The sequence below is a fragment of the Anneissia japonica genome, unplaced genomic scaffold (genome assembly GCF_011630105.1).
Source record: "Anneissia japonica isolate Jap-2015-1 unplaced genomic scaffold, ASM1163010v1 scaffold287782_len627234_cov183, whole genome shotgun sequence".
Taxonomy (NCBI): Eukaryota; Metazoa; Echinodermata; class Crinoidea; order Comatulida; family Comatulidae; genus Anneissia; species Anneissia japonica.
In genome coordinates this window covers 274127-294723 of record NW_022695201.1, presented here as the reverse complement: position 1 = coordinate 294723, position 20597 = coordinate 274127, and the positions used below count along the sequence as shown (strand labels likewise).

Below are 20597 nucleotides of genomic sequence, written 5' to 3'. Positions count from 1 at the left end.
TTACTTTGTACACTGATTGATAAGCTGTTTTTGTTTATCGTTTGTAATGGTCATTGTTCTCAATAGAGAGTAAGGGAGAGAAGCGAACGCACGCTCTAGTAACATAAATAGGTTAAAAACTATAAATTTAAGTGCTTTGGTAATCGTACGTCAAAAATAATCCCTTGCTGTAGTTTCTATGTCAAGGCCCAAGGAATATTATTATGATTATTTTTATTTTATTTTATTGTTACTATTTTATTGTTATTTGCTATATTATTTCTCTGTAAAGCGCATAGGGGCAATGTGCAATATGCACTATATAAATTTATTATTATTATTATTATTATTATTATTATTATTATTATTATTATTAACAAGTCATACGACGTATTAAAATCTAAAATATAATTACATTAAATGTAAGGTATTAGTTATTGTTAATGGTTCTATTTTTTTTTATTGTTTAGTATGGCGAAACTGTTTGGGAGAGTGCTTGCGAAAAATGCGTATGTCAAGAAAACCAGGTCATGAACTGTACCAAGACTTGTGATAAAGTCTGTGCTGATGTAAGTTACTTCTTTTTTTCTTTTTTGCAAACCTCAGCATACTTAAGAATTTTTGCATGACAAGCGATGTAGATTTCTCATACTGTGTCTACGTTCAGACTTGGAGATAAGCCAGGCTTGAGTTAAGCCCGGCTCAACGCTAAGCCCGGCTTAACTTTTGCAGGCGTTCAGACTAGCGGGACTAGTCAGGCGCGAGAATTTTCATAATAATGAACCGTAACCACCAAACGTGTTTCAAAACATTGCTAGTGAAACGTACGCTCGCTCACAGCGTAAGTAATGGAATGCTGATTGGTCATTTTGTTACCCGAAGTCAATGCAAGACCCCCGGCAACGATTAAAGCCCGGCTTAGAAAAGTTAAACACGGTGGCACGCCAGGCCTAGTTACTATAGGAACACAGCCCGGCTTGAGATAAGCCACCTAGTTCAGACTGGCAGGTGGATAAACCCGGTGAGTTGAGCCGGGTTTATCCACCTAATCTGAACTACACCTATGTATATTTCATCCATGATAGAGTGGCAACTTGGTTGAGATACCCTGGCCTTTTATTAAAACATTCAGTCAATTCAGTCGTTCAGTCAATATTACAAGTATAATATCCTATTAACTTGCCTTAATGTACCTTGCAACCAGACTCAAGTATGGTTTCCATACTATCGTTGCACGCTTTCGGTGATGCTGACTGTTCGGTCGAAACGGGGAGCCTTCCCGATTGCGTAAGGAACTGCTCGACGCACGGTACGATGGCACTGAAAATACTGTAGCGATTTTATGGAAACTTGCTTTACTTTAAAATAATTGTAAAGGCCTAATCAATCTTTATCAAATTGGTGAGTAACTTCCTATTGCATGAATGTAACGGAACTTAAGTGAAATACTTTTTTGTTTTTATCATTACTGTTTTTGATTGAGGTATTTATCTTTTCGTTTAGAACTTTGTATAGAAATTAACTAACAATTATTAAACATGTTGTTGTTTTTTCTTTTAAATTAAAGAATGAGGTACTAATGTCACCGGAACATGGTTGTTGCTACTGTACGAGAAGTAAGTGTCACGTTTTTATAAAGAATATTAATTATAATAAAATGAAAATGGAAAACATTGAAACATTTATATAAAGCATTGATAATTAATAATAAAACATGTGAACCAAATGTCAAAAAATAAGTAATATTCAGTTCATTTGAGAGCCCCTCCCCTTAGATATTGTTGTTAAGGTCCACAGTATGACAGCCGTACCGTAATATTGTATATCTGTGTATTTGACGTGACATATGCATATACCTTGCCACTTCTTATTGAATAACACGCTCTCATTGGTCAGTTAAGTTTAATTGACACTCCGGATAAGTATGATTTATTAGGTAATGACTTTATTAAAACACAGTTTGTTAATTTACATACGCCACCTTACTTTATACGTTGCAAATTAAAATGTTGTGTCCATCAACAATTTTTAGAAAAATACCCAATTACATCGGCATTAGGTTTTTTTTTAAGTGTTTGATGAATGTAAAGGCTGGTAAGTATAATCCGCATTGTTTGTGTAGTGCATTACAACAAAAATATTTCTATAGAATTATCTTATCAGCATAGAAATTTTTAAAATTTCAACGAAAATATTTTGTAAATGTTATTACACAGATTTTATTTACATTTACTACATTGTTTAATCTGAGTTACATTTATTGTTGTATTGTATGCAATTTTGTAATATGTATATAATATATATTTTTTCACAGTTACAACAATTAACCCAACAACGCTGTCAACACTGATCACTACTATAACAACAAGTAATGTCACTGAAATGACAACTCCATCAATATGTGAGGGATGCGTCATTGATGGCGAATGTGTTGGGGTATGTTACAATGCTAAAATGTCACAATGTAAAAATAATAATAGTCTTATGATATGGTAATGCTATAATGATGAAAATGATGATGATATTTATAATGATGATGATAATTATGACGACGACGATTCATATTGCGCTGTTCATTGACGCATTGTCATTAGAATTCTAGTGCCTTTTCTTGTTTAACACTAAATCAACACCTTTTATGGTATCGATAACTTTATTTACTTTTTTGTGTAAATTAATGACTGGTAAGAACAATGGCCTTGAAATCTTACAATGAAGTCTGTAATCTGGTAGAGTAGCAGATAGATCTATCATGTATTTATGAAATTTAACAACTACAAAGTTAAAAGCAAATTCGGTTTTGTAATCCGAGAGGCCTATATCAATGTCATTTATGCTAATTAAATTCAGTAAATTTAAATGTACTTTCTATTAGATTGGTACAAAATGGTCAGATGAAGATAACTGTAAAGAGTGTGAATGCACAATTAACAATCTTGAAGTCTGTACAGTCACTGAATGCGCGAATACAAACTGTCTGGAGGTAAGACATGAACCATTTTGTTATCAATAACTACAAGATAAGACGAGACGAAATTTCTCTTATTGCGTATGTACGTGTAATAGGGGCATATTGTATCTTTAGGAATCATGGTAGCTAATTATACTTTTACATTTTTATAAGTATGAGCACGACAGAGTTCTACCTAGGTCTCTTCTACTATATCTTGGCCTAAGCCGTAGCAGTCATCTACACATACGCACTGCAGCTTACTCGATACACCGTTCTCTGTTTCGCCTTCAGTTCACCTAACTCACCTAAAATAGCGCCCTATAATTTCTGCCTTAACTGTATGGGGAAAAAATAATGCCGCCGGCTCGCCCCCTTTTATAAATATTAACAATCTTTGGTTTGCTAATGGTCCATCTATTAGCTACGGTATACACAACATAGTTGTTTTAATGATTTTTTTTTTTTATTAGAGATGTATATTTCAATCACTTCATTTTTATTGAAACATTATCTTCTGTTTCTTTAAATCAACTACAGGGCCAATTTCCGTACAAGCTACCCGGTGAATGTTGTGAAAGATGCTATAATAACCAATGTGTACCTCCTATGTATCCATGTGATCCGGGTAACTGTACAAACAGTTTCAACGTTTGCGATGGTAAATGTGATTGCAGTAGGTGCCGTGATGAAAGCAATTGCCCAGGTAAACAGATAAACTTAAAATGAGTCTTATTGCTACGTAACTTCATATTCTTTATCAACTTGACTGTAAAATTGAAGGAGTATGAAATTATAAATAATATGCATATACTTACATACATACATACACACACACTCCCACACCCCCCCCCCACGCTCAATATATATATATATATTATATATATATCAATATAACACGTGAAGTGATTAACTCTAAATCGTCTTGCATTGATGTTTTATACACATAAATCTTAAACGGTAAAGAAGGGAAATCTGCGAGTCCGAAAAAATTTCCCAAACCGGGATTCGGTGTATGTAGACACCTTAATCAACTGGGCCATTGGTATATAAACACGCCTAAAAAATAATATGATTAGATGTTTTATTACTATTTAATTTACTACACACATAGTGTGACACTCTTTAGAAGAGTACCTTTAATTGAGATTTAGCCATTTTCAGTCCAATTAAAAACTTTTTTTTGTTAAAGTGCTGTGCTTGATACAAATACAATACAATATTTGAGCGCTGTTTCTGTCATTTACCATTACTAACGCAGGAACAACTATAAAGCGCTACATTTTGTTTCTTTTAGTTTTTAAAATTGGAACTTTCTTTTTTAGAAACCACAACAGTTTCAACAACAAGTGAATCTACTACAACACCATATCGTCCACGTAAGTTTACTTATAAACTCATTCTAAATTGAGCATTTAGCCTGTTTATACATAGTTATTGCTTTCGGGTGCAGCATATTGATTCTATACCACTTAATATATTGTACTGCCTAAACATAATTTTGGACGTTGTTTATTTCACTAGTCAACTTTGTGTTTAATCATTTTCTGCAGACGATAAAGCAATTAGTAATTGTGCACGGAATAAAATGTTTTTTTTTTAATTCTTTGTTCATTCTTTCTATATTAATGAACATTATCATTGCAAGTAAGTTAATAAATATTGAGCTTATACGTTATTTGTCTTAAGACTTATTGTTTGCTTTAAATATCTATTTAAATATTCTGTTTTATATTTAGCATGTGTTCCTCCCGAGCATCAGGTACCATGTGAACCCGGTACATGCCGAGAAGATGTTTGCCAGAGTGTAGAATGCGAAGAATATTCAGAACTTTGCTGTGCCTGCGAAGGAGATCGTGTCTACAATGGAACACATTGTATCCCTAAACATAATTGCCACTGTATTTATGAAGGCCACCGCTATAATGTAAGGCTCCAAAAATTGTGTTAAAAATAAGGCAAACTAAAAATATACTTGTTAAGCGTCGACCTTCTACTGTTAAAGTACATGGCATTTTAAAAAAGCGAATTAACCACACATGACATTTATTGTGTTAGACCTACAGCAAATATGTTGTAAAATGTTTACATAGCAGGTTGTAAACAATGCATGCACAGATTAAAAATCACCCAGTAATCAACATATTATAATAGGCTAGTATTTCATGTGGTTTGGCGTTTGTAGTCTAATCATCTCGCTGACTTGACAAAACGTCTGATGAGGTGATAGTTTAAAATATTTGTCGAAAATAACGTCCACCTTGATTTTTAAAAATAATTATGATAATAGTTGATGACAGTTTTCTATTTAAAAAGTAACTAAACTAAATTAAATTAGTTCATGTTTTCTTTGTGGTATAAATTCAATAAATATGTATGTAACAGAAATTATGGAAATGGTAGGTTTAATTAAACTACGTAAATTTACGTTATATAAACAAATAGGCCTAAATGAAAAGGTAACAAATATGCATAAATATGATACTGTGAGATACCCAACAAAAGTCTTAAAAAGGTATACAAATATTGTTTGTACTTGAGCAATAGGATGACTATAAAGAGCAACATAGACAGTATAGTACAACGTAGCCCTCAGCGACTTATCGCTGACAATGCAACTGTTTCCCCGACGCAGGTTTACGACGACTTATCAAGAGGATGAGGAAATTTCTGCTTATAACAAATTATAATCAACTACTGTAATAATAATAATATTAATAATAATAATAATAATAATAGTAGTAGTAAAGATAATAATATTAGTAAAGATTATAATACAAATAATAATAAAAATAATAATAAAATAGTAATAACTAGACTTATCATGTCTGTTTGAACAACAGAACATAGAGGCTTTTCCCTATTGCTTTAATGAGAAATGAACTTAAAATTCCAACAAAAAGAAAAGTCGTTAAAAGGTATAAAGTAAAAAAAACCAAAAAAAAAAACACGGAAAACCAATATAATTTTAATGAAGTAGGGAAAAAACGAAAACCAAGTTCACTGCGCCGTTTATTGTGAGACTTAAACTATGGCTGCAACGGTAATAACGAGGTACATCGTGACTCATAACCATCGCGCGCCACATGAGCCGACCTTGAATAGGAAAGTGCATTTTTACAAAGTATTATAGAATGTTTCATTTAATAATAATTGAGGTCTGGGTCCTCAAAAATTGAAAAGACCCTCCAATTTACACACTTCACTGGATTATAACTAACGCATAAATAAAAGTTTCTTCCTTGTAACTTGATTAAACTGTCCCGTAAGTTTTATTCATATCAACTGACCGTTTTTTGAAATATCCGGTGTTAGACTGTTTTATTACCTTAAATCATTTTAATCGGTTCTCACATGCACACCCCAACATAGATTGACACGAAATATTAGGAGGCACATCTTTGATATATGGCCTATGCTTCGGCAAAGCACGGAAAAATGTTAAGCATGGGAAGTGACCAAAGTGATGCGCAGAAAAAAAAACCGTGCAAAAAGATAGGAAAAATATATGCAAGAAAAAATAAAAAATAATCAGAACAAAAACAATGGCTTTTCCCAGTACTGCTCGGAAAGCCAATAATAATAATAATAATAATAATAATAATAATAATAATAATAATAATAATAATAATAATAATAATAATAATGATAATGATAATAATAATAATAATAATAATAATAATAATAATAATGATAATAATAATAATATCAATAATAAATAATCATTTTAAAAATCTTAAGCATTTAATCAATCCAAATTATATTGATTGACTTGTTTTATTATGTTTAGGTTGGAGAAAAATGGTCACCTGAACATTGCAGGGAATGTATATGTGAAGGAACAATTGTTGAATGCTACGACCAGACTAATTGTATAACAACAACAGTAATGCCAACAACAATGCAAATTTCCACTACAGGTACATATAAAATATATATATATATATATATATATATATATATATATATATATATATATAAAAACTTACATTGGTAGTACTATATGTTCATATAGGGTTGTATCCATCCTGATATATCTTTTGAAAATGTAAACATTATGGAACGCATCATTCTATTAGATGGTACATGGTCAGTGACAGATTGTATGCCTATTACATGCTTAAAAACATGTTATGATAAAGCTGCCTAACTATATTTAAATCATTATTAAACGCTACATAAACAGTACTGTAGATATTAATTGTGTTACATTGATAATTATATATATTATTCTATTGTTGAATACTCAGAAGGGGTATGTGATGACAACTGTGACTGCTACATGGACTGCAATGGGCATATTGATTCCACCTGTATGTTCAATAGACCGGATCATTGTACACATTGTAAATGTATACCGCCAAAGGTCCAAGGCAATAATTACTGTGGTGTGCCAACTGATGAAACTTGTACTACGACCCTATCACCAACGACAGCTCCACCAACGACTATCATTACAACAACTCAGCTTCCAACAACCACAGGTGAAATGTTATATTTTTTCTTTTCGATAATTGACCTAAAAAGACTACAATATAATATCTTTTTGTGTTTAGCTAATAAACCTGATCATTTGCATTGAGATGATTGCTTTGTATACCGTAAAACCTCGAATTGAAGCCCTGGGCTTCCCTTTTTTTGCGAACTTTGGAAGGGCTTCTTTTTGAGATAGGCTTTTTTTTTATAGATAGGCTTCTTTTCGAGATGGGCTTCTTTTCGAGACTATTTTTCCANNNNGGGGGGGGGGGGGGGGGGGGGGGGGGGGGTTTCTTTTCAAAATTATTACTGTAAATTTTGTGAATTTGTACTATAAAACAATAAATAAGGCCAATGTAACATCAATCTGTATCATGGAGTGTATTTAACTGCATGTATTTAATTTATTTTGTTTTCTGAAATTCATGACCGTGTATGTACTGTACTATCTCGAAAAGATGCTTATGCTATGCCATGGGCTTCTTTTCAAGATGGGCTTTCGAGGCTAATTTTGCAAACTTAAGAGGGGGCTTCAATTTGAGATGGGCTTCATCTCGAGACTAAGCCCACTGGGCTTCAATTAGAGGTTTCACGGTATTTCAGTAAATTAGTAACCTTCAAATATAACTTTTAGTGAGAAAGCATTTCCTTGCATACAACATAATAGTATTTAAAATATCTTTATTTGGAGGCCTAATTAATTTATATATTTTTTTTATATTGATTATTTACTTTGCAGTGTGCACCATACCTTGTAAGACAGAAATAAGCTGCGAGGAATATGACTTGGGAGTATTGAACAGTGATGATTTATTTGATCTTGTGCTAAGCCGCGTCGATGTCAGTTGTCTCGTTAATGACTGCCTCTGCCCAGCTGGATCTTACATGCTTTACCATTCAGACTCAAGAGCTATTTGTATAAGCAATGAAGGCAGAGAGCAATGTAATTGTGAGGTAATAACCAACATTAATAACATTATATATGATATTAGGCACTGCTTTTATTGTAAGGAGATACTGTCCACTTCAGTTGAGCTTACTGTGCCACTGATTTAAAATTCCGAATAAATGAGTAATAAGAAATTTAAAATTTTGATACAGAATACTAGTAGAAAAGAAGCATAGCTGTAGCAACATAACTAAATGCTTCTACAGTTTTGTTTAAAGTTATGACAGCTAAGCAATTTTAAAAGCTGAGAAAGCAATTCATTTTAATCAGCGGCGGATCCAGCCCTGCAAGGAAGAGGGAGCGTGGATGTGCGAACTGAGTGAGTCTCATGAAAGAACCTCTGGTAGGGGTGCAAGAGGGTTAATCTCCATTAGATCTTTAGCACCTTTATTAATTAAATGTTATATTTCATTGATTTTTACTATTTAGCTTGGTGATTTATTGATAAACTTTACACAATTTCTTTTTCTTTCTTTCTTTTTTTTTTTTTTTTACAAAAAATAGAAATAATCCGCCACTGTTAATATTGCTAGGTACGGTATTCTACCACTGTAAATGTCGTTCAATAGTAAGCTGGTGCAGCAGTATTGAATTGACTGTCAACAGGTCTATTATACTGATCAAACACATAAGCACATTTACACTAATTAGCATCCCAGCAGAGTACTAGCTTCTCAGAAGATTTGTAATCGCCCTGTCTTCCTGTTTCACTTGTTGTTTGTGCATTAGGTATTATAACTTGAGTATGGTAAGGTTCTAGTTGGTTCCTGATACTTGCAAAATATGCACAGAAAACAAAATGTTTATTTATGTTATTAACTGTGTAGATATGCTAATTGAAAATCTGCACTTACACTACAATAAAACTGAAAACTAAAATCGATGAAGTTTTCTTAAGTAGTCAAATCATTTCTACTAAAATGTCATCACAATGTAAAGTTATAAAAATTAATGATGTGTTTGTAGTGTGTATGTGGATATTTTTTTTCTGTTTTGAATTGTTAGGTCAAGACATTGTTCCTTGCATTTGACTAGCATGCACTGCAATGTTATCTTTTCTCATGAATATGTCTTTGTCAAAACTTTCTTCTATCCTAACTTTAATTGTGACTTATGACTTCTAATTTTACAAATCTGCGGAACAGAACCGATGAATGTGAGCCTGTTCAAGTCAATGTAATTTAGTGGACATTTTTGTGGTCTATACATTACTATCAAAAAGCCCACTTTGCCGTAAATTTGCATACATTAGGTACAGTGAAATATAGCACGCAATTTATGGCAAAACACTTCTGTAGATACTGTTTTCAATTTTTTTAAAGTCATTTTGTTCATGTAGGCTAGGTATTTGATAAAAGTTAAATGACAAAGAGTGATATTATAGCAAAGTCTAAATGGCGTATCTTTTTTTATTTGAAGGAGGACTATTATGCAGGAGATTGTGAGTTCTGCGAGTGCCGATATGACGAGATATTTCTAGGCTACCGCTACGAATGTAGCAGAGTATGCCGATTAACCAAAGCAGATTGTGCAGAGGTAAAGTGCTTGGGTTAAACTTAACAAATTCGTAACTACGGTGGATCTAAACAGAGGCACTGGAATTTTCTAAGTAATATAATACAATTACACTCAAAAAGATAAATAGATGAAAATCACCTCACAATATTTTATTTTTTCCAGCTAGCACCTATTAATATTTCCCATCTCCATGATAATGCCTCTAGATAGCCTGTTGTTGTGCACACCTTACAAATCGAAGGTTTAATTCTACCATGATACACAGTATTTTTATTATTTTTTATTAGGTATTCATTTCAATGTCAAATAGGCCTATATTAAAACCTATTATAACGTATACATCTTTAAAATTAGAATGAGGTTTTAGTTGATGATGGTGTGAACTGCTGTTCTTGCGTTCCTACAACAACAACGGTCACAACAGTACAAACAACCATCACGCCAAGTAAGTTGATTATTTATCAAATTGTGTATTCTAATAGCCTAACAGAAAAATTACTTTAACAATAACAGCAATAATAATAATCTGAACATATATAGCCCACTACACAATTGTAATTATATAAAATAAAAATCACGTGGTATCTGGCGCTCAGCGAAAACACCTGAATGAAATTGTTTAAAGAATTGCGTTTTTAGAACTGACTTAAATTTATTTCAAAAGTCTTTTCCATGTTCACGAGCAATTTTGTTCCAAAGAAACGGTAAAATGGCAAAGAAACATTTGTGGAATGTGGCAAAGAAAGATAGGTTATCATTTGTTTTTACCTTCTAAACTTAATTAAAATATATAGGGCCTATGTCCGATCTTATTTCCATCTAATACCATTAATTTCATCTCGTAAATAATTTCTTAAATCATTCATTAAATATGTTCAGCACTATATTTTTATAGTATAGATACTAAAAATTATATTGCCTTGTTATGCTGAAAACATTTTAAAATATTGTACTTTAAATTATTTTCATGTTCAATTTTCATAATTTGAAACGATATTAATGTGCTGGATTTTTCTATTACAGTATGTATCATAATTACCAATATTTATGTATTTTAATTTTGAGTATTGTTATTTTTGCTTTTTGCTAAATTGCATTTTATATACTAGGTTACAAATTAGATGTATTCCAAATAATCTCTGTATTGTCTTTCCGTTGTCTAATTGACTCTTCTGACTCTTATAACTATTACCAATTGATAAATTTAAAACTCTTTTGATTGATTGTGATTCTTGCAGATGTGCGATGTTAATTTTTTTTTTATAGAACATGATTATGTTATTAACGCAACAATCTGATATGTATATATTTATGTATTTATTTGTGACTTGTGTCAACTTCATTATTGTTTACGTAATGCAAAATTAACAATTCGTTTGTTAAAAACCCAATAATTAATCATTTAATTTCAAATAATTATGAACTTATTTTTTAAATTTTCAACTGTTTTTTTAAAGCTCAAACAACTACAGTTACAACTAAGATGACCACAAGAATGCCAACAACAGAATTGCCAACTACCGCAGAGCTGCCAACTACCACAAAGGTACCGACCACCACCGAAATATCAACAACATCCGTAGTGCCCACCACAACAATGTGGCCGACTACCACTGAAATTCCAACAACAACCACAATGCCAACTACGACGATGTGGCCAACCACCACAAAAATGCCAACAACTACCAAAATTCCAACTACAACAGAGTGGACAACCACTCCTAAAATGCCAACAACCACTACCAGAATGCCAACGACACCAGAATGGATAACCACTACTAAAATGCCGACAACTACCATGATGCCAACCACGACTACAAAATTGCCACCCACAACAGAGTGGTTATCAACACAGAAATCGACAACTTTAGTACCAACTACAGAAGAACCAACAACAGTTACGGTCACAACACACGAGCCTACAACATCAGGTATGATTTCAGTGTATTTCCTAATCTGTAAAAACAGAAGCATCTAATTATATTGCTGAATTTAAGAGAGAATAATTCTAATACCTATGATTGTTTAGTAAAGTATATAGACATTTATTATTTGGGGTGAAAAATATAATTGTAGGCTAATAGTACTAAAGCAAGTAATGTAATGTAAAGTAACTTATTGGCCTTAAGTAAGTAAGTAAGTAAAGTAAGTAGGAAAAGCTACATGGATTCTGATAACCCCTGGTAACTCGCTAGCTGCACAGCAGCGCCTCCCTGGTAGAGATTAGGACTGTCTCTTGCACATGTAATACTAATGTAAGTTCGCTACTGTGCACATGTGCCATATTGAACTTGTGACCAACGGTTTAAATTGATAATTACGGAATACTTTCCGATATGATCTGTATTTTCCAATGATGGTTCCATGTACACTAGTTACTCCTAGTTTTAATCAACCACATTATGCTGTTTTCAATCAATTATTTGCTTTTAAATCTGAAGACATTCTAAATAATCTGTAATTTCTAACAGACTTACTGTATGCATGTTAAATTGAAGAATTTTTAAATGTTGTACGGGAAAGCAATGCAATTTGTTTCTTAATTTTGATGTTGTTTGCATCACGAAATTTGATAGGAATAGTGTTTTGCTCTACCGGACGTGTTATCGTACTGAATGCTCAGTACGTTCCCAAATCCAGATAACAGGCCTGGTGTCATAACAACCAAACCACTGAGCTCGCGCTTTGTGGCTATTGTCGCATCCGATCCCCAAGTGGCGACGAGTACTGCAATGCTAATTTGGATGTTGCTTCTTTATATTGAAATGATAACTACATTATTTGCATTTGATATAAAAAAAAAACCTACAGCTACTACCACTCAAGAGACAACAACAATGGGTAGTACCACGCGTGTGACAACAGTTACCACTAAACCAACAACAACGACGATGACTACGGTGACATCTAGTCCAACAACCACCATGATTGTTAAGACCACAACACCTGAACCATCAACTACCCCACCAGGTAAGCAAATTGTTGTTTTTCTTTTTGTGGTTTTTGATGCTGTATTACAATATTTTACCTTCATAGTACCTCCCATTTCCGTTGGTATTGATAAAGCAACTATGACATTGCATTATTTATCAAGCTCAATATATTGTATTATGACTTATTATACCAGCTGTATGTGGTGAAGAGCTACAGGAACTGGACATCCTAGACCAAGAAAGGACTTTTGGTGATGGCGAAGTTGACATCAGTCATTCCACTAAACTTGATAGCCAAAATCCATGGATTCCAGATTTGTCCTCAATCAACTCCGTTAAGACTGCCTTCACTCTCCCAGTGGTGTTGGCAAAATTAAGAATAGCAACAAGTGGGTTCATAGGTACCCTTTCAGTCACTCTTGAATGGACGTTGTCTGAAACAAAAAAAACAGGAATATTGATGGATGGTGACGGTCAGAAAAAGGTATGAGTAAGAAGATTGTAGTAATACGTACATACGTAGTAGAAAAAAAATTAATATTGTATTTCATCCCCATTTTCATAAAGATAAAAACGACTTGGTAGACATAAAGCAAAAAAATTATGAAAAACATGAATATTTCAACTCGTCCTCGGGTTTTCTTCAGCATGTGTGACACAAACGAAATATAAGTTGGATATTATTAAAACCTTGATAAAGTAATATTATAATTGGTCGAAAGTTTAAATATAATATAATGTACATGGTGATAGGACCAAAATACTAGGGGGCGGAGTAAGTAGTAGGCATAATGATTAGAAGCTGAAATTATAATGAGGCTGATAATCAGTGTGGGAAAACCGATCTCTGTCAACAAGTTTAAGGAAGGAAATAAACAGTAGCAGTTGATAAACTAGCCACTCTGATTACACTCTTCAAACGTGATAAATACGCCTTAAAACTAAAAGAAAATGCATACGTTTAGAGTCCGTACTGAGCCCAAAAAATCCGCAATGAAAATATAACGTGTTATAAACTAAAACATACTAACATGCTAGTTTAAAAACAAAGAGTCAGAAAGGCTAAAAATCTATATATAATAAAATAGAGAAATACAAAAATGACTATAAATTTGCTAAACAATAATAGGCTGTCAAAAAAATACAAATGTGATACAAACTTATATAAATCAATTGGTCTATAAATAATGTGAAAAAACCCTGAGAAAATAAAATAAATTATTACATTTTGTTGTATATTTAAATGCCTTGTGCTGTTTTCACTTGTTCGAAATTTTGGTGGCATTATCTATGAATTACTAATATGAATTAAGAATATACGAAATTATGATGATCCCGAGATCCTTGTTCAGTCCGAATATGTGGGTTTTGTGTTTGATTATGTGTCTGAGTTCTGACATGCGCCTTTTATTAAAGGATGAGAAATTAGTGGCAATGAGGGTACAGCGCATGTCATTTATATTATTTATTTTTTATGTGCGTCTATTTGTATACGTCTATCAATGTACGTTCATAATTTAACTAAGATACCACTTTAAAGGCTATTGTTCTCCAACAGTTTATAAACTAGGTATAATTGTGAAACTTAGGGAGTGGGACTGTTTCTAGTGGTGAGAAAATTCTCAGTTTTTACAGGATTTGAACCAAGAATCGTGAGGTAGAAAGGCAAGCATCGTAATATTCACTAAGCTACAGCGTAAATAAAGTTAAATATAATTTTGGAATTAGTATGTTCAGTAATATGCTTTAACCTTACTAATATTGTACTAAACCTTAACAATGTTTTCCATGTATTTGAATTATTTTTTTAAAACTAATAATGATACTTTTTCTAACTAACTACCACCACCACCACTACTACGATAACTGCTACTACTACTACTACTACTGATATTACCACTGCTGCTACTGCTACAACCACGGCTGTTGCTAGTGCTATTATTGTTAATATTATATTATTACTGTTATTATTATTATTATTATTATTATTATTATTATTATTATTATTATTATTATACATTATATTGCTTTTTTGGCAATTACAGGTCATTGTATTTGAAGTAAAAGATGGTGAAATTGCTAAGTTTATCCCGTCATCTGAGATGCCTGAGGTTGATGATGTCACTGTTACCTTCAATGAATTACCTACTAGGGTTGGCACCGGCTCCTTAACATTTGATTTTACTGGATGCGTTGCTGAAGGTATAAGTCTTGTACTGACCCTTCATCATTCCTAGTTGATTTTTTATCCATTTGATATTTATTTTTCTTTATTTTATTTGATCGTCTATCCATCTATTCATTATCCACCTACGCATCCAACCATAGCATTGTATTGTATTTAGAAAATTGTCATAAACTACATAAACGATTTGAGAAAAAAAGTGTGTATAAAATGATTATATTTATTATTACTGTTATACAAAACTATTCTTCCATGTTTTAGTTGAAACCACTTCTGTAGTAACTACTGAAGTGACCACAACACCAACAACTACCACTTCTGAGACAACCAAGATGACAACCAAGGTGTTAACTACACCTTATATTTCAACAACCACTAGGACTACGAAGATCACAACTATTACAAAACGTAAGACTGGAGTTTTCTTCTGTATTTATAAGAATTTCTAACATTGAGTGTTAGAATATGCATGGAATATCTAAAGACGAGGAAAATTAGGGAAATCTGTCCACTATTTTCAAATCATGAATTTGTCTTTGTTAATGAAAACAAGACTTTCAAATTAGTTATACTATTTGCTATAATAAACCCAATTCTTTCTTTAAGCAAATAGTAAACAAAATTCTGTCTAATGGAATTATATAATCTGTAATTACTATGAACAGCACCGTGTCAAGATCAACTTGGAATGGACCTTGACTTGGAAGGTGAACGTACAACCTCTGACGGAGTGGAGTTTGCAGACGCCACTAAATTCAACTCTGATGTCGAACCATGGTTCCCAAGTATCTCAGAGTCCTACCCATATGTTGAGGTCACATTTAGTACACCAGTCAGGGTTACTGCCGTTGCTACCCTACTTGTATCAGACCTTGGAGACTTATCAGGCGTCAAGAGCTTTGAATTGTCATACACAACAGACGATATAGAGTTTGTGTTTGTAAAAGATTCTGATGATCCTACAGCTGAAAAATTGGTAAGTTGCTTGCAGTGAAATAGACAGAATGATAAAATTTAGAATATCTTGAAGCACATTCGCGTGAAATATCAAGAGCATTTATCCATAATGTAGACTGCAGCCCTTTTAAATAAATAATTGATAATGGAGTGGCCGGTCTTACCATTATAAAACAAATTATTTCAAACCATTGTACTTTACTGACAGCTGATATAATATAACAATTTGATTATGTCAATATGTTGGGTAAGCTTTTTCAATCATCCGTTATACTATAGAGTTTATGTTGGTCATATGAACCTCACAGGTGTAACGTTCATTTTCAATGCTAGGTTTAAGTTGTTAGCAGGATGTATATGATCGTACGACTTTCAACTTCAAACCGATTAATCTGTATAGAATTATGATTAAACAATGAACTTGCAAAAAGTAATCACAATTTATTGCTTCTTTTATAAGAATCAGTGTATGAACATTGTATCAATGTTTATAGTATTAAGGTTTATAATATTGAATATTTGAATATATTATGTGTTTACATATCATTGTATATATATATATATACATATATATATATATTGTATATATATATATATATATATATATACGTTGCATATATACAGTGTACCATATATATATATATATATAATATATATATATATAATACATTTAAGATAGGCCTAAAATAAAACATAAAATTGATTAACCCAAATAATTCTCATTAAAATGATATTTACAAGTGAAGCCAGTGCTATTTTTATTAATAATTTTTCAACTTTAATTTAATAAAAATAACCTAAATATTCTTTCTGAGAAGACATGCAATATACCAAAGAAACCTTACTGCGCTTGCTGACTGTGTACTGTTGACAGTATATTAGCAGGAATTGGATTTTAAAATGTAAACTTCAATGGTCAGATCGTACAAAAGAAGCATGATCACTAAAACGGTGTTAATTACTGTAGGTGTTTGTTGTCAATGAACCTGTTGCTGGTAGCACAGATGAGCGTGCAGTGACTCTTCTTGTGGATGAGTTGCGGAATGTTGCTAAACTTCGATATCACATTAAGGAAGGGTATGATTCAAATCCACCTGTGCAGGTTGAAATCTTAGGATGTGCGGAAACTGGTAAGGACTGTTTATATTATTTTCAACTGCATTCAATTTTATTCTCTAATTTAATTTTGTTTGTATTACATATATATTTTCTAATTGATTATTAAAATTGTATGTATATGTAAATTATTTTATTTTTTATATATTTAATTATTTTTGCCAGGAGTTGTTGGTAAACAAAATTCTAAATTCTAATTGAATGTTATTGTTTGCATGGATTAGTTAGGGAAATGTAGTACCTCCGAGTATCATTTTTAAGACTGGTGTAACAATTATTATAAAGCCATTGCCTTTATTGTTTGTATTGTGTAATACCAGTTTGATGTAAAGCTTTGTCATTGTAACTAAAAAGCGCTATATAAATCAGTATTACTAAATGTATTGTTATTTAAGTTGATTATATATTTATGATTAAAAAAAATCATTACCATGTTTAGGTAAAGAAGTTTTAGCAGAAACGATATTAATAACATTAGAAGTATGTACTGATGTGGTCTTCAGGTCATATTTTTCTATTTTGTTCCGTATAGTTCCAACTGTCACTACAGTCTTCACGCAAACAACAACCATTACTGAACCACCGACAACCACAACTGAGATTCCAACAACCACAACGGAGATGCCTACAACCACAACGATGTTGCCAACAACCACAACAGAAATGCCTACAACCACAACGATGTTTCCAACAACCACAACAATGTTGCCAACTACAACAACTGAGATGCCAACGACTACAACCATGTTGCCAACCACCACCACAACAGAAATGCCTACGACCACAACGATGTTGCCAACAACCACAACAATGTTGCCAACTACAACAACTGAGATGCCAACGACTACAACCATGTTGCCAACCACCACAACAATGTTGCCAACGACCACAACACAGATGCCAACCACTACTATTCGTGGTACGATTAAAAATCATTTCATTATACTTAAATATTTATTTTGTATACACATATTTACCAATACCTTTAAAATATAATCTTAATTTCAATCCTAAAATGTTTCGCCATCAGAATGTGTGGAACCCCTAAGTACAATAAATGACAACTTGGAAAGTGAGCGAAATACAGACGGTGGTGAGGATGTCATTGGTATCACTCATGTTGAATCATCTGGTTGGAATCCAGATATTAACTCATTCCTCGAGGTTGTGTACTCACAACCTCTAAAAGTAACAGGTGTTGAAATTACTAGTCAGAAAGCTGCAACTATAAGCTTCACCATTTCATACAAACAGCGTGGTAGTGATGTTGTGAAAGAAATTACTGATGATAACAATGATTTAGTGGTAAGTTAGTTTAATAATAATATTGATTTTATGTAACTGTATTATTGTTGTAATTATTTTCTTGCATTCCTTTTCACTGCACGTATTGTGCTAATGTTGATATTTGTAATCTGTTACTAATTGGGAAAAAAAATATTATGAATAACTTGACCATTTCTTTATTAATATTCAATAGTAAAACATATTTACAATTTATCTTGAAGTTAATAAATGTGTTTTTTTAAATCAAATTACTAGGAGTTTGCAAAGGAACTTAGGGGAGATGGTTTGACAGACAGGGTACTTTTCTCCGAAGAAGGCATTCTTGATGTTACCTTAATAACTTTGACTCTGACTGATGTTCCAACTGAGGACATACAGGTGGCGATTGAATTTGTTGGCTGTATTGAAAAAGGCAAGTATATTTATGCTAACACACACACAATGTTCCATTTACATCTTGTAGTCGCTTTCCTTTCAAGAAGACAATTGTCAAAATATTTTGTTCATTGGTTAGTTTTTATTACAAGGAAAGTGTGTTCGATATTAAGATACATAAGTGAATGGAGTGGTTAGATCTTGACGTGATAAGTGAAGGCCTAGAAAAAATGGGATGTGCATATCAAAGAGTCAAATTTTAATAACGATTACTTGATGAAGACAAAATTCAATAATGCAAGAATGGTTGTGATGCCGGGATGCCAGGTAGGAACAGACTGGCACTAGAATTAAACCTTTTACGCTATGCAGTAAAAAGCATATCCTCTTCGTTGCATCCCCCCCCCCCTCCTCCAGTATAAAAATATGTGTATTTTGAAAGACAATTCGATTGAGAACTAAAAATTAGATTGTGGTAAAGTATATAGTAGACAGTATTCAACGCCAGGCTCCAGAGGAAAATCGTTTTTTGTATATGATACTGATTTTTCCAAGACACAAAAAGCATATTTGATGAAAAACTCGGGAACGGGTAATGAGATACAGATTTTTGAATATTTCAAAACTGGGAGAAAAGGGGGAGTAACCAGTGACTTTAATATTGTATTTCGTGTTATTATTACGCCAAAGTAGGTACAAATAGACGTCTGTACGAGTTAGTCAATGTTGGGCAAGAGTTGACCGAAATCTGGGTAGAGGTTAGTAAATGTGGAAACGAGCATTGGTACGAATTATTCGACACCCAAAAAGATGTGCCAATCCCGTTTAGTCGATTGGACTAAGGCTAGAGTTAGCTATCGTTTTGATTGCAGTTTTCCTCCTCCTCCAACGCTGAAGTTGAATACCGCGCATGTCACCTCTTGGTATGGGGTACAATGTAGTGATCCCGGCCAACTCGGCCCATATCAAGCCTAGTCATCAATATTTAATTATTTATAAGAGTTTGTGTCGAAGTTGGCTTTTTGGGTTCAAGATACTTTGGGGCCGAGTTGCTTTTATTAACCCTGAACTAAAGTTGACTATTGAGTACATATACAGAATGATGAGTAATGAGTTGATGATACAGTAGTATAAAGTGGTGATAACTATCCGACTATTTAGGGCACCGTCCCGCAACCTTTTTAACCAGCGACTCAAATCCAGATATTTAACACGCAGCCGCGACCCATCGAACTCTGGCCAAATTATCTTGAAAAATCTCTGCCAAAATAATAAATATGATATTATTGTGGTCAGGTTTGCCTCCCCTGCTTTTAGTCGCTTTTGAGTTTATTGTTTCCTCAAATTACCGTATTTAATGGTTATTAATGGTTATTAATTTATAGAGCGCAAAATACAAAAGTCTCTAAGCGCTATCAGGCAAGTGTAAAGATGGAACGGAAACCAAAACCACAAAATAAAAAAGAAGTGAAATTTGAATACCATGCCAGCACCCAAACCGAAATATGCATCGCTGGCTAGGGTTCAATCTAATTGAACTACAGTCAGCACCTGTTGAGTCTCGGCCATCTCGGATTCGGGCGCCTCCTATCCTAGTTAAAGCTATAAAAGCTAGCTGGCATGGAAATAGAAAAAAAATAAACTAAAAGGACGAGAATAAGTGGGTCTTAAGTCGTTCTTTGAAAATGGTGACAGAAGGTGACTCACGAATAATTAAAGGTAACAAGTTCCACAACTTGGGCCCAGCAACCATAAACGATCGCTCCCCACAAGACTTTAACCGAAAGGATGGACAATAAAGACTGTCTCTTATACACATCTAGATGTGTATAAGAGACAGATATGTATGTATGTACAGTATATTATTTATAT

The 20597-nt window shown here is 33.0% G+C and overlaps 1 protein-coding gene across 5 annotated transcripts in view; it reads left to right on the top strand.

Annotated features, from left to right (window-relative positions):
* The window catches only part of LOC117101431, a 115352-nt gene that overhangs the window by 13075 nt on the left and 81680 nt on the right, over window positions 1-20597 (top strand). For all 5 annotated transcript variants that reach the window (XM_033241410.1, XM_033241408.1, XM_033241409.1 and 2 more), the window contains exons 25-46: window positions 450-548; window positions 1547-1595; window positions 2294-2415; window positions 2855-2962; window positions 3470-3635; window positions 4255-4308; window positions 4669-4856; window positions 6720-6849; window positions 7180-7413; window positions 8145-8359; window positions 9774-9890; window positions 10227-10317; window positions 11330-11803; window positions 12684-12842; window positions 13000-13289; window positions 14851-15007; window positions 15252-15398; window positions 15656-15966; window positions 16915-17077; window positions 17596-17982; window positions 18094-18368; window positions 18606-18762. In XM_033241410.1, the coding sequence (XP_033097301.1) occupies window positions 450-548; window positions 1547-1595; window positions 2294-2415; window positions 2855-2962; window positions 3470-3635; window positions 4255-4308; window positions 4669-4856; window positions 6720-6849; window positions 7180-7413; window positions 8145-8359; window positions 9774-9890; window positions 10227-10317; window positions 11330-11803; window positions 12684-12842; window positions 13000-13289; window positions 14851-15007; window positions 15252-15398; window positions 15656-15966; window positions 16915-17077; window positions 17596-17982; window positions 18094-18368; window positions 18606-18762 (4093 nt within the window). The remainder of the gene's footprint in view (window positions 1-449; window positions 549-1546; window positions 1596-2293; window positions 2416-2854; window positions 2963-3469; window positions 3636-4254; window positions 4309-4668; window positions 4857-6719; window positions 6850-7179; window positions 7414-8144; window positions 8360-9773; window positions 9891-10226; window positions 10318-11329; window positions 11804-12683; window positions 12843-12999; window positions 13290-14850; window positions 15008-15251; window positions 15399-15655; window positions 15967-16914; window positions 17078-17595; window positions 17983-18093; window positions 18369-18605; window positions 18763-20597) is intronic.